This window comes from Pelodiscus sinensis, chromosome 1, assembly GCF_052426305.1.
Source record: "Pelodiscus sinensis isolate ZL-2025 chromosome 1, ASM5242630v1, whole genome shotgun sequence".
Lineage (NCBI taxonomy): Eukaryota > Metazoa > Chordata > Testudines > Trionychidae > Pelodiscus > Pelodiscus sinensis.
In genome coordinates, this window is record NC_143052.1 from 132,211,665 (window position 1) to 132,225,745 (window position 14,081).

General features: G+C 40.4%; 1 protein-coding gene across 4 annotated transcripts in view; it reads left to right on the forward strand.

Moving 5' to 3' along the window:
* Positions 1-14,081, forward strand: part of CCDC91 (coiled-coil domain containing 91) — a 518,367-nt gene that overhangs the window by 362,627 nt on the left and 141,659 nt on the right. For 3 of the 4 annotated variants that reach the window (XM_075901383.2, XM_075901375.2, XM_075901350.2), the window contains one exon: positions 784-1,042. The exons of the other annotated variant lie outside the window; for it this stretch is intronic. In XM_075901383.2, the coding sequence (XP_075757498.1) occupies positions 784-936 (153 nt within the window). In that variant the 3' untranslated portion in view covers positions 937-1,042. Of the gene's footprint in view, positions 1-783; positions 1,043-14,081 lie in introns of those variants that run through there. 4 annotated transcript variants of the gene reach the window in all.

The window sequence follows — 14,081 nt, forward strand, 5'->3', positions numbered from 1 at the left end:
AGATCAGGAATGAATAGTAATAGAAGGAGTCATCCTCTGTGCAGCAGTCGAAAAAGGTGATTTTGAAACCAAATCCAGGCTGGAATACCCAAACTATTTTATTGTACTCTGGTAGTCTCTCTTTCCTTTAGAATTCATTCAGGGTACATTAAACTTTTATAGCACTTTTACAGACTGTTTAAGTTGTAATAATATTTTAAATGCTAACTACTATTAAAAAAAATTCAATTATGTAATTTGGCTGGAGTCAGATTGTTCTTTTGGAGAAAATTATACTGACTGGTCACTTCTGAAAATGCATCATTGATTATTATTTTAGGAACTGCTATCAGTGCATGGGAAAATGAATAAAGTGTTGTGTTGGAGAGCTGTCAAAGATGGGATGTTCTAATACAAAGGACCAACCCCAGTAATTTTGCTGTGTATACCTTGTGGCTAGGCTGGCAACTTAAAAATGTCCAGATGAAGACAGCACAGGGTGTTTTAATTTTTTGACACTAACCATCTAGCATTTACAGTATGTGTTTCTGTCAGTCTCCCCACAATATTTATTAATCTGAACATTTTAATATTATCTGTAGCCATTTATTCATTTTAGCTAGAGGAAAAACAGATATATGGGCATGTGATTAAATTTCATTGTGTCATTAAAATCCTACATGTGCTCAATGCATTTAATTTCAAAATGGTTTTATTTACAATTTGGTATTTATGTATTTATTTATTTATTTCTAGTTTCTTTGTTAATTCATCCTTTCTTTCTTTTATTGTTTTTTCCAACAGCTCGATCATGTTGTCCGCCAACGTAGCCTGTCTAGTTTGGAACTGTTCCTCTCATGTGCACAGAAGCAATTAAGCATTTTATTAAAGGAAGAACCAGTCATTTCAGAGCACAAGGGTGAAAGTGACAATGTAAACAGCAATGAAAACATGTGATACATGATTCTACAAAATTATTCTGCAAATTACAAACATCTCTCCTTTTTAAAATATGTGACTGTATCATTTATCAAGACTGACATGAAGCAATGTTTAGTAGAAACTTACGTGCAGGTGACTTCATTTGATTTTTTTTAATCATTATTATTGGTTCACAATATTAGAAATAAGAAAATCATTCGAAGAAATTCTCAATATTAAATTATGCCTTAATTGTCATCTTTGTAACCTTCAGTGGCCTATTATCAATATAATAGTCAAATGAAGTTGTGATTACAAGAGATGTCATCATGTGTCCATATATTTTATTAGTATTTTGATACAGGAAAAGGCTGTAATTTGGCCCCTGATTTAGCAAAGCACTTAAGTGCATATGAAAATCTATCTGCATCCCTCTAGTGCACGATCAAGTGCATTGCTGCAATGGGGGCTTTAGAACTTTATTTATCACCACCTTTGTTATTTACCATCACTGTCAATACTGAGTCATAGGAATGCTGCTTAACATTTTTTTAAATTGTTTCTGAAGATCAGTCTAGCTTCTGAAAAGGAATATTAAAAAAACCCAAACACTACATCTTTTTACACTAATTCAAAAAAATCGTTTGTATTGTTAAAACTGTGAAGTATATGTGAAGTATATTTCTCATTTCTGTTCTCGAAACATACTGTGATTCATCAATTTTTCTCATTAAAGTGGGACTTCAGTAATTTACTTCAGTCATAGGAAAGGATACATTTAAATAATTAGAATCAGCTGCTGCACTTCGTATTTGGGCAGAATTCCCACTGACCCCACTGGAAGCTCCACATGAGTAAGGAGTGCAAAATGATGACCGTAAAGAGCCTGATTCAAAGCCAATTTGAAGTCAGTGAAAATTTTCCAATAAACTTCAATGTGCTTTGGAGCAGGCCCTTAAATTCTGACTCTGCTGTGGAGGTGGAATGCTGTAGTGGGGTACTATTGATTGTAGACCTGAGACCTTAGTTTGTTAGAATCAAGTAAAAAACAAGTATGTTGCTTATAATTATAAATGTAAATAAACGATAAGTGATATCTAACCTAAGTTTGTGCCTTGCTGGGGAATCATGGGTATGTATTCAGTACAATTTTTATTGTAATTAGACGTATTTAGCCATTGACATTAATTAATTTGGTTTTGCTATGAGTAAAGCTGAGCAAATAACTTTTTTTTCCTTCAGTGGCTAAAACAAAATAGCCAAAAATAATTTTATTTGAGTTCACCTGAGGTGGAAAAAATTTTGTTGTTAAAACAAACATAAGTGGGACGGGGGGGGGGGGGGGGGGCAATCATTTGGGGTTGAACGAAATATTTTGTTTAGTGCCAAATAGTTTTTTTTCTGTTTAGCTTAGTTTTTCAGGGTGTGTTTATCTATTATTTTGGTTTTTAAATAAATCTAGCTAAATTATATTTTATCTCATCTCTGTACTTGGAACTGGTGCAACTGCTGCTGGAATATTGTGTCCAGTTCTGGTGCCCATGATTCAAGAAGGATGTTGATCAATTGGTGAGGGTTCACAGACTAACCACAAGAATGATTAGAAAACATATATTTTAATTCCATGAGGCTATTACTGTATCTATTTAGCTTAACATAAAAAAGGTTAAAAGGTAACTTGATTGTACTTTGTAAATACCTTATGGGAAACAAATATTTAATAATGGGCTTTTCTTCCTAGCAGACAACAGTGTAACTCAATCCAATAGTTAGAAGTTGATGCTCAACAGAGTCACACTGGAAATAAGATGTACATTTTGAACAATGAGAGTAATAAACTATTGGGACTGCTGACCAAGAGTCATGGTGGGTTCTCCATCACTAAACATTTCACAATCAACATTCGATGTTTTTTCTAAAAGATATCCTCAAGGAATTATTTTTGAGGCATTCTATGCCCTAAATTATAAAGGTTAGACTAGATCATGATAATGATACTTTCTGACCTTAGAATCTATGAATTTCAAGACAAAGCATCTCTTTGAAATGAGTTGAAAACATTGAACCAAGATACTTTTTTTCAGACAAAACTATTTGCTGAATTGATTATTAGTTTTGGATGACCTGTAACTGCATTTATTGATTAAATAACTTTTCATCCAAAATCTTTCACCCAATTCTAACTACAAATGCATCCTTTTCATATATCATGAGCTTTCTTATTGCAATAAATAAAATCATGACATATAAAAATACACATCTAGTGAAGAAAGATTTTTTTTCTCGCTTTAGACCTTTTAAAAAAAATTCTATGTGCTTTATTTTGTATTTAAGTCTAAAATTACTCATCTCTTTTATGGACATGACTATCCCTTAAGAAATGAACATTGCTGATTTTATTGGTTGGTGTTTTCTACCTGCCAGTTTGAAAATCCAGTGTTCATGCTAATTCCTTGAGATTTGTCTTTCCATTTTTGTACTGAGTTACAGATTCAATCAGGTCAAAATAATTCTGGTTAGATAGGGAAAAATAGCCAAAAGGAATGGTTTAGATGAACAGGCTCATTCAGTTTTGATTGCCCACTCAGGCTCACAACAGAGTTATTTTCCAAGCCATCAGAAGGAGTCAATAACATCAGTGGTTGGAGCACTTTTTACTACTTGTGCCAAGTCAACAGCCTTCTTAGCATATTCACAACATGTCTCAGATGACACGTGATCACCAAATTTAATCTGCTGGTTGGATCATTAGCTTTCCTAGGCCAGGCCAGGTACTGATAGGTAGAGTGACATGAATGCTGATCCATATTCCCCCAGGTCAACAGTTTACCTTCTTCTTCTTTGCATATTCCCCCCTCCCTTGGAGGTGGTAATTCATGAATTTCTTAGCACTAAATTGGATTCCATAGGACTTCATCTTAATAGTTTAGAAAGTATAAGTATACAAAGTACAGCTGTTTACATCTTTGTGCCATATCTCACAGAACATTTTACCTGTCCTTATGGTCTAATCCAGATGCACTTAACATATTCGTTCTTCAGGTGATGTCCCTGTGGGTACTCCACTGTTGGTACCCGGTCATCCCCAGAGCTTACAGTTCGGAGCTTTTCCCTAGCAGTTTACTGTTGGGCCATGCAAGCGTGGAAGGCGGCTCACACCATTGGCGGTTTGACAGCTGCCTCATGCGCGGCCCAACCTCTCTTCTTCAGTTCCTCTCTTACCACCCTCAGTCTCAGACAGAGATCCTCAGCTATCTCTCTCCTCAGAGACATTCCCTTAGACTAGCGCTTGCTTCTTTCAATTTTTGCCTCAGAATTTACCCTCTTTTTATTCCTTTCTATAAAACATTAAAAAAAAGATTTTTTTCCTTTCAGTCCTTTCGGACCACTTCAGAAGCAGCAGCTCCGCTTCTCCTCAGCCAGCCACCCTTCTCCTCTCCCCTTTCTTCCCTTACTATCTATTGTTTAGTGTGTAGCCGAGTTAGTCTGTACAGGATAAACTTAAAAAACAACAAATGCTCTGGTAGCACTTTATAGACTAAAAAAGCATGTAGATGGTATCATGAGCTTTCGTGGGCACAACCCACTTCTTCAGATGACGGGTAAAACTCTTGTCATCTGAAGAAGTGGGCTGTGCCCACAAAAGCTCACGATACCATCTACATGTTTTTTTAGTCTATAAAGTGCTACCAGACCATTTGTTGTTTTTTTAAGTTTATTATTTTGTCAGAGAGTGGGCACTGGGAGAGAGAGAGAGAGAACATAAATAAATATAGAGGGGCAGAGGCTCCCACTGTTAACAGCTGATAACGGTGGGGAGCTAATTATAGCCTTCAGCCTTCTGACATCTCCTCAGCATGACACCTTTTAAGAAGTGTCAACAATGTAAGGAGCCTATGCCTACTTCTGACTGTATATGCTGCCTGAGTGAGCCATACTCATCTAAAAAATATGACCATAGCCACAGCTTGTCAGCCAGAAAGGACCTGGAGCTAGAGCTGGATGATACTCTTTGAAAAGGTGTTGCAGCCTTCAGAGAAACCTCAGTCTACCCGCTCTGTGGGAGATCCTGAGACAGAGGTACCTGTTAACCCCAGTAAAAGTCGGGGCAGGAAGCCTTCCCCCTCGAGATCATTGCCTCCTATGCTGACCCCCAGTGGGACCAGGGGATATGGGCCGAGCACCTTTACAACTGCGGTGCCAGCACCCACTACAGGCATAGTGACCGCAACAGAAGTGGGACCATCACACTTGTTCTCGGCACTGGAAAAAACATGCTGCCACACATCGACACTGCCACCAACAGCGCTTACAAGCATAGCACTGGGATGGAGCGGGGAGCTGCCTGTCAAGTGATTCTGTAAGACTCCAGTACTGCCTTAGGATGGGCTGTCATTCTCACATGGCTCTCATGCCTCAGAGATGCTGTCAGATGGGCGACCATCAGTGCTCCCTCACCATTCTGACCTAGCCACCAGTAACCCCAATTTAACAACATGGGGTACCAATGATATATCTTTAAACTCTCTTCCCCTTTGAAGGGAGCCTTCCCTAGTGCCCCCTTCCTCTCGTTCATGCAGGGACTATACCAGGTCTCCATCACTGCATGAAGGGCTTCATTATTATGACCAGAGGAGTGTTTTCTCTTCACAACACTTCTCCCCAACCTCATCTGAACAATACTATTGTTACAATGACAGACCATTCCACACCCCATGGTATCCTGAATGGCACTATCCCCTCCCTCACTACCATTCCCGTTGGGCCCCATGGGAGCAGTGGGAATCCTGTAGACGCTCCGCCATAGAATCAGCTACTTCCTCGAAAGGGCTCCCTCTAGCCTCACCATCTCACACTATTCCCACCACAATTGACTCTGAGGAGGAGGAGTGTCACACCACAGGGGATAACATCGATATGCAGATGCCTCATAACTCTCTGGGCAAAAATTCATCCTTGTCCCCAGAGGATGCTGTAATTCCAGAGGATAGTCATGCCTCTGATGATTTAAAACAATTCCAAGAGCTCTTCAAAAAGGTGTCCACCTCTCAGGAGTTCCAGCTCCAAGAATTAAAGGAGAAGCAACATTGCCTTTTAAAAAACATACACCCAGCTGCCCAGGGGCAAATAGCATTGCCAATTGACAAGGCGATTATGGAGGTATCTGATGACATCTGCAGACACCTGCTTCCATCCAACCAACCTGCAAAAAGCTGGACCACAAATACTTTTTCCCCCTAAGAATCTAGAATTTCTCTTCTCTCATCCACAACCAGATTCTCTGGTCGTGGACACAGCTAATCAGAGTTACATATACTTGGGCAGAAACAAGGAACTGAAGAGGAGGGGTTAGGCTACTTGTGAGGCAGCTGTCAAACCACCAATGGTGCAAGCCGCCTCCCACCCTTCCGAGGCCCAACAGTAAACTGCTAGGGAAAAGCGCCGAACTGAGGCTCCAGGGATGATTCATCACCAATGGTGGAGCACCTATGGAGACACAAACCTCGAAGGACAGTTGTTACTGCATGAAGTGCGTATCTTCCTCTTTTACTCTACAGATTTGTAAATGGATTATTATTATTATTTAGTTGTACAGTAGACATTACAGAGGTGCCAATCAGGACTAGAGGCCCATGGCTTTAAAAATATGGTCGCAGACCCAAAGAGTTTACATTTTAATTGGAAACAAGATTGCAAACAATGAGCATAACAATATGGGGAAGAAGAAATTAATATAATAGTAAAAACATCACGTGATTACATAGACGGATGATGTGCACAACTTACATTTCCTCTTGTCTTTCCCCAATGTAACTTACTGTTAGTGGTATGGATTCTTGCAGGTACTGCAGCAGAAGTGGATCTTAATGAGGAATTTGCAAAAATAAAAGGATGGTATCCTTACTGATTAGTTCCAGGAGAGCACTTTTTGCATATGTAGGCAGGTGTTTGTTGGAGACATTTACAATGCAGAGATTTCACTGGCACCCATTGTCTGTTTCTTCCACCAATTGTAACAATCATCCTCTTAATCTCAACACTTGGAATATCTCAGACTCTGACGGTTGCAGGTACTTTTACCTTTGACAGATTTAGTTCCTTTAATCTCTCTCTCTCCAGTCTCCAAGCAAAACTGATTGTCTGCTACTGAAATCAGGGTATGTCTACACTACCCTCCTAGTTCGAACTAGGAGGGTAATGTATGCATACCGCACTTGCTAATGAAGCCCGGGATTTGAATTTCCCGGGCTTCATTAGCATAAGCGGGGAGCCGCCATTTTTAAATCCCCGCTGCTTCGAACCCCGTGTAGCGCGGCTACACGGGGCTCGAACTAGGTAGTTCGGACTAGGGTGCCTATTCCGAACTACCGGTACACCTCGTTTCACGAGGAGTAACGGTAGTTCGGAATAGGACCCTAGTCCGAACTACCTAGTTCGAGCCCCGTGTAGCCGCGCTACACGGGGTTCGAAGCAGCGGGGATTTAAAAATGGCGGCTCCCCGCTTATGCTAATGAAGCCCGGGAAATTCAAATCCCGGGCTTCATTAGCAAGTGCGGTATGCATACATTACCCCGCTAGTTCGAACTAGCGGGGTAGTGTAGACATACCCCCAGTGACAAACACAAATCAGAATTAAACCACAGTCATGTAAAATCAAATTGAGGATTTTGATTGGATTCACAACTCAAGTCTTAAGGGAAAAAGAGCCACCCAATATATAAGCTCTGCAGTATGTAACTATATGAAACCCCCATCTGCCAAAACGGTTTTTTACATTATTTTTTCATCACTTCGTCACTGCAGTAGAACAGAGTGGTCTATAATGGCATTTTTTTTTTACCAATTATAGGCATGGGATATCACACGGAATATCCGTTTTGTTTTGTTTTGTGTTTGTTTGTTTGTTCTGAAACATATGTAAATATACAATAGATTAAGAGTCGGATGGAACTTTGTCTGCCTCTTTGAGAAATTGCAGTCATCTTGATGAAATGTACACTTCTATGGTCAGCCCAAAATTTTTCCTAATTTTAATATTATAACTTATTACGTACAGTAATTTTGGCAATCAGCTTCTGAAAAACAGGATGTTAACCGGACTCTTAAGAGTTGTACAGAGAACAACCAAAAACATGCATATCAGTGAGATTCAATCTTAAAAAACTAATTTGTTTATCAATTTTATTGCTAATAATCTGTAATATAGCTTGGACTCACTGATCTGGCACCCTCAGGACCTGACTGGTCCTGAATGAAGGGATTTGCCAGACCAGGGGAAGGTCCCTCCTCTTGTGGCTGTGCTGCTGCTGGACTAGGGCTCCAACCTGCCCCTGCTGCTACCTCAGCTTCCTGGGGATCTCCCCAGCCCCGCTGCTGCTGGGACTGAAGTGCTATGGCCAGAGCTCTGCAGCCGCCTGGCTCCACTACTGGGGCCAGAGCTCTGCAGCTGGGGTGGAGGGCCGGAGATAGAGCTCCATGGCCTGGGCCAGAATTTCCTGGCTGCTGCTGTGGCTGGTATTGAAGTTCCCTGGCCACCAAAGCCAGAACATGGCTGGAGCTCCAGGGGTGGGGACAGAACTCCTGGGCTGTTGCTGCGGTTGGAGCTCACTAGCCGGGGCCAGAGGTCCATTGCCACTGCCAGGCTAAAGCTTCCTGGCCACTGGGGCCAGGGAGCTCCGTTGGGGCCAAAACTCTCTGCCATGCCATCCATCCTCCCTCCCACGTACACACTCTAGGCTCCCAGCTGACTTGCCGGTTCCCCTTTGGTGCTCCTGCCCCACTGACAGACCTCCCTCTTCCTGGCCTTTGTGCTCCAGGAATATTCATGGTCCATGCCAGACAACTGATGTTGCCAGACCAGGAAATCCCGGTTAAGGGAGGTACAACCTGTACTTGTTACATGTTGTAAGTGTTAAAAACAGTCATGTGTAATGAAAACTGGCTAATAGAGGCTGGCGGAGCCCTGGGCCCTTTGTAGCATGCTCTGGGCAGCTCTGAGGGATGCCTGGGGATTGGGGACCATGACACAGAGCTCCAGCACTGCCTGTTCTTCCCAAAGTCCCGCCCCTTCCAGGAATGCAGAGCCGCCCCCCTGACTGCAGGGAATCAGTGTTAGGCTATTTCTTACTTAACACGTTCATTAATTATCTAAAAAATATTTATGTGCATACTGCTACTCCCACCCCAACCAGGATCTTAATGTATGTTTCTAGATCAGCTACTGGTTCTTTCATATAGAAACTTCTAGGAAAGGGTCATGTCTAGACAAGATATTTTCCAGAGGCATTCTGTGTGCTGTCTGCAACTACAGTAACAATGAGCAAAAGTTTGAATATAGTTCTGGTCTAGGAGTTGAGCATGGCACTTAGATTCCATCACTGATTTTGCAGCAATTCTAAACTAAGAGTACATGTTGGTTAGTTTCAGAGGATGAAGACCGTGTTAATTGTTTTGAGACTTTGATGTTCGGATTGTCATTTATTCTATTGGTCCATTAGGCCATCTGAGGCTCCTGCAGTGTTCTCTTTGACCTACTAACATGAAAACTGTCAACCACTTTGTCCATGTTAGCTAAGACTTGCTGAAAAGTATATACACCTTTTTCATTAGTTTAGCTGCACCATGAGACTATAAAGTGTCCTGGTCTTTAAATGGTCACACACACAATTTCCTCCCACTTTACGACCACTTTTGCTGCTTGAGCAGTCTTAAATGGACTTAGTGCAAATGGGAGAGAAGTTTTTAAGAAGGAAGAGGACAGTATGGCAGTAATGAAAATTGATCAGAAAATTATAACCACTTCAGCATTCTTTTTTCCTCCGGGAATTTAATATGGTTTATAATCATGCAACAGAATATTACACAGTTTGAGAGGCATTTTTCCCTGTATATAATTATAGCCTTTAGTATTGAGCATACTTATCAGTTTAGATTTAATAATGTTTTCTCTCCTTTACTTAGTCCAGGAATATTGATCTAAGGCTCCAAGAAAGAGGGATTGCACATTAATAAAGCTAGACACAGATTACAAGAAAACTGCCAGTTCTACCCCTGAATAGAGATTTTAAGCCATATTCCGCTATGACATAGCTTCATTGAAGATGATGGAGTTGTGCCCACATACACAAGGTTTGAGTTTGTCCTTAGAGAATATAAGTTTCATTAGCTAATGGAAGGGGTAGGGGGGCGTGTAATTTTTTTGTTGTAGACATTACCTAACCAGTTCATTTGCCGTGATGATGCAGTATCTAAAAATAAATAAATAAATAAAATGCCTTTACCATCTCACTTGTAGAGCAAAAGGTCAGTCTTATTTTATACCATTTGCCACATATGCACATGGCATGTTTTTATGATTACTACATTTCTATGGGAAGAATCACTAACATTACTTTATAAAGGCCTACAATAGCATCTCAGGAGCAATGACGCTCAGTTGAAGGTGCAAGTGACATTGTGGTATTTGGCAACACAAAATAAAGATGATTCATTTTTTTCTTTTGGTCTTCTCTGTTCCAGGGTGGGTATTTTAAACTTGCTGCATAATTTTTCAGAAGAATCATTTCCTGTGATAGATGTGGAATCTGTATTTTTAATGCCTTACATAATGCCTGTGATATTATAGCTATTTTAATGTCAGAGATTCATATGCGTTTACATAGTCAGAAATGTGAAAAATTAGAGTCTAACTTATAAAACCAGCATTTTTAAGATTCTTTCCATTGTCCTTCATGAGTAATCTGATACACAAAGGAAGGATGAATGAATAAACACTTGTGCTCTTTCATTTTTTCCAATGGTACTTTTAAACAGTTTGACAGTTAATCCTTGTAAAAAAGCAAGACAGAGTTTTATAATGAACATTTCTTAGCATTTCATTGAAAATTGTTTGCTCTAATTTTTCTCGTTTGTTCCAACCCCTTCCAGTGTTTCTTTTTCTGTAGGTGTATTGAAATCCCAGATCAGTCCCTCTCCCTATCTTTTCCTAGAGTTATTTCTCCTTCACCCCACACGTATAAAGGGCCATATTGTATCCCTCTGCACTTCTCTGCATTAATAATAACATCAAAGCTTCTGAACAAATGAAAAGCAAAGTTTTGTATTTCCTGATTCCACTCTGTGAGGTTTCCAAAGTTCCATGCCACTACCAAATGAGGCCATCTGTCAAGTAATTTAAAAACAGCCTGTCTGTATCAGGGTGGGGGACTTCAGGCCCAGGGACTGGATTCTCCATTTGGCTTTGCCATTCCACTATGGGGCTAAAGCACACAAAATCTACTACCCTTGCTCCACTTCCCCCAAACTCTGGTGTGTCAGGGGCCACATCAATGATGATTTGGGGATTTTAGTTTCTTCCCACTTGTGTGCGGCCCCCAACTGATTTTTCTGTGTGTCATCAGCCCCCAACCCAAAAAAGATTCCCCACCCCTGGTCTATATAGTTTTTTGTAAGATTGGCATCACAGTGTCAGTAGCCCCTTCAATGGGACACGAGGCCAAGCACACCAGCCAATAATTAGCCACTTCCCAGTCTGAGAGGACAGGACTAAAGAAGATTAGGCAATACCTTAATAATCACGGACCTTGTAAAAGTACTGAGAGTGAGTTCAGATCAGAGTTGGAAACACAGGGAGCAGGCAGCCTAGAGCCAGAAAGTGAGTCTGAAAGGTAACTGAGAAAGGGGCTGTGAACTGGGCCCAGAAAGTGGGCTGCAGAAAAATCCCAAAGAGCAGAAGAATCTTATTTGTTTCATATGTTAGCTACCTCAAAAGAGATTGTTTGTTTGTAATTTGCCCAGGCGAGGCAGGGGGACACTCCAGAAAAGATTAGTGTCTGGAAATCTAAGGAAACCAACCTCAGGGAGGAAATCTGAGGCAGAGATTGTTTTCCTGTACCAACAAGGAGTGCTATAGGGGCAGCCACATCCTTTGGCAGACATTGATGCCTGACCCTGATATGGAGAGTCTCTAATTTTGTGGACATAATTCTATAAATGCCAGTTCATAAACATTTTATTATCTGATTGTGCGAACAACTAGCTTATATAGATCTTTTTAGTGAAATACAGGCACCAATAAAATCAATGAAAGTTTTAGTATTGACTTCTATGGAGGCAAGATTCTACCCCTAACTACTTAGTATGTGTATTTATGTATTCAACGTGGGCAGTTTTTTGTGGATGTAAATATATTGGGAGGGGGCAAAGGGGGTTTGGGTTGAGATCCTTTGAAGATCAGGTCCTATGTTAAGCTCTTTGAAGCAGGAACTGTCATATGTATAGTCGCTAGCCTGTACTTGGCTGAGGCCTCCAGGCACAACTGCAAAATAAATGTTTCATTAACAATAATGATGTGCATATACTTGCACATTCTTGACATAAGCTTCTGCTCCTCCAGTATGCTGTAAGTCAGTGGGCAGCCTGTGGCCCAAGGGCCACAAGCAGCCCATTCTGTTTCTATGTGTAGCCCATGAGGCATTTTGTTTACCATTGTCCACACACTGTGTTGCCAGATTCTGCTGATTTTTGTTTGCATTGTTTTTTCCTACTGCTATTACAAAAGTGACACACTTAAATAAGTGTATGTGGAGTGAGGTGCATGCTAGTTACAATATTGTGAGAGCCATGTGTTCCCTTTACATCCAATCAAAGCGCTGCTCTGGTTCAGTAGGCACACCCTGCAAATTCTAGGTACACAAGCACAGACAGCAAAACTAGCCTATCCTGGGGGAGAGTCTTGGTTACAACAATCTGGTGGTAACCTGAGATAAGGGAAAGCAACTCATGCAGCCCATTCACTAGCCTAGGTTGCCCCTGATTGCAGTAAATGATGTCAGTGCAGTGGCATTCCATGCTGAAGTGTAGAAATACCATTCACAACATCAAAATCATTCACATCCAAAAGGAGCCAGTATAGCAAGACATAGGGACAACTCTGTCTTAGTAATGAGCATGATGATAGAAAGTGCGTGTAGAAAAAAGATAAAAGTATGGAAGCTAGTTATCTATCCCACAATATCACCAAGCAAAGATTAGTATGAGGTTCCCTTACACATGCATCATTTGTTACATTTTTCCCACAAAATGACCAGATCAATAAAGTATGTAGATGGGTGGATTGAACAATATCTGTAAGCAACTTCTTGGCTCAAACCTAGCTCTCAGTTAAACCAGTGTCCCCTAGTGAATTTGTCAGTGTCACCGAGGTGTAAATTACAACAGAAATGTTTGTGTGTGCTCCGTGGGTCAAGATGACTTCAATGGGAGTTGCATCCTATTGTAGAAGGACTAAATGTGGTCTATTGAGAATGTTAGTGTTAGTGGGAGCTTCTTTGGAGGAATATTGCATGGACATATTACTAACATCATATCATTCTGCTATGTTGATGGACACAATCTTCTTTTTGGATAGTTATGTGCGAATTAAAACCTTGATCTGTTTGAAAGAGAAATGGATAGTGATGTCTGCCCAGGTTAGAATGATTCTGGTATTGTGTCACAGTTGACATACAACCAGTTCATTGCCACGGGAATGAACAAGTTTAATGGCTAAGGACAGAATAACTTTCCATCTCACTATGTACCTGAAACTCTGCTAGCAACAAGTTCACATAACACAAGTAACCATAGAATTCTCTAGTGATATATAGAGCTTTTGAAGAGCATTAATAACTGCAGCCAGGAACAACATTAACTTGGACTCTGTTTGATTATATATGTAGGTTTTTCTGATCATTGTAAAACTTTTCTTAAATAAATTTATCCACAGTATCTCAAAAACACAGTATAATTTAGGGGGAGAGCTCAGCAATGTTACTGTACATCCAGGGTAGCAAGGATCCAAATAATGATTGTTTTGTCTTTTGAAAACCTAGGGCCAAACTTTTATTCCATTGACTTAACAGGACCAGGATTTCCAACTTTTTCTTTAAATATTCAAAATCTTCATACAGGAGAGACGTAGCAAACCAGTTTCCAACCTGCTTAGTTTAGCAGTTTAAAAATCAATATTTTAAAATTAAAATGTTTTGTTTAAATATTATTTCTCATGATGGTTAACCATTATTACAGCACATTGGAATCTGGTTTATAGCCTTTCGTTTTGGCTCTGCCAATGTCATAAATGACTTCATTACAGTTGCCTGCAGCACGAGGCTCAGAAATGTCCATTAAAAACTTAAAAA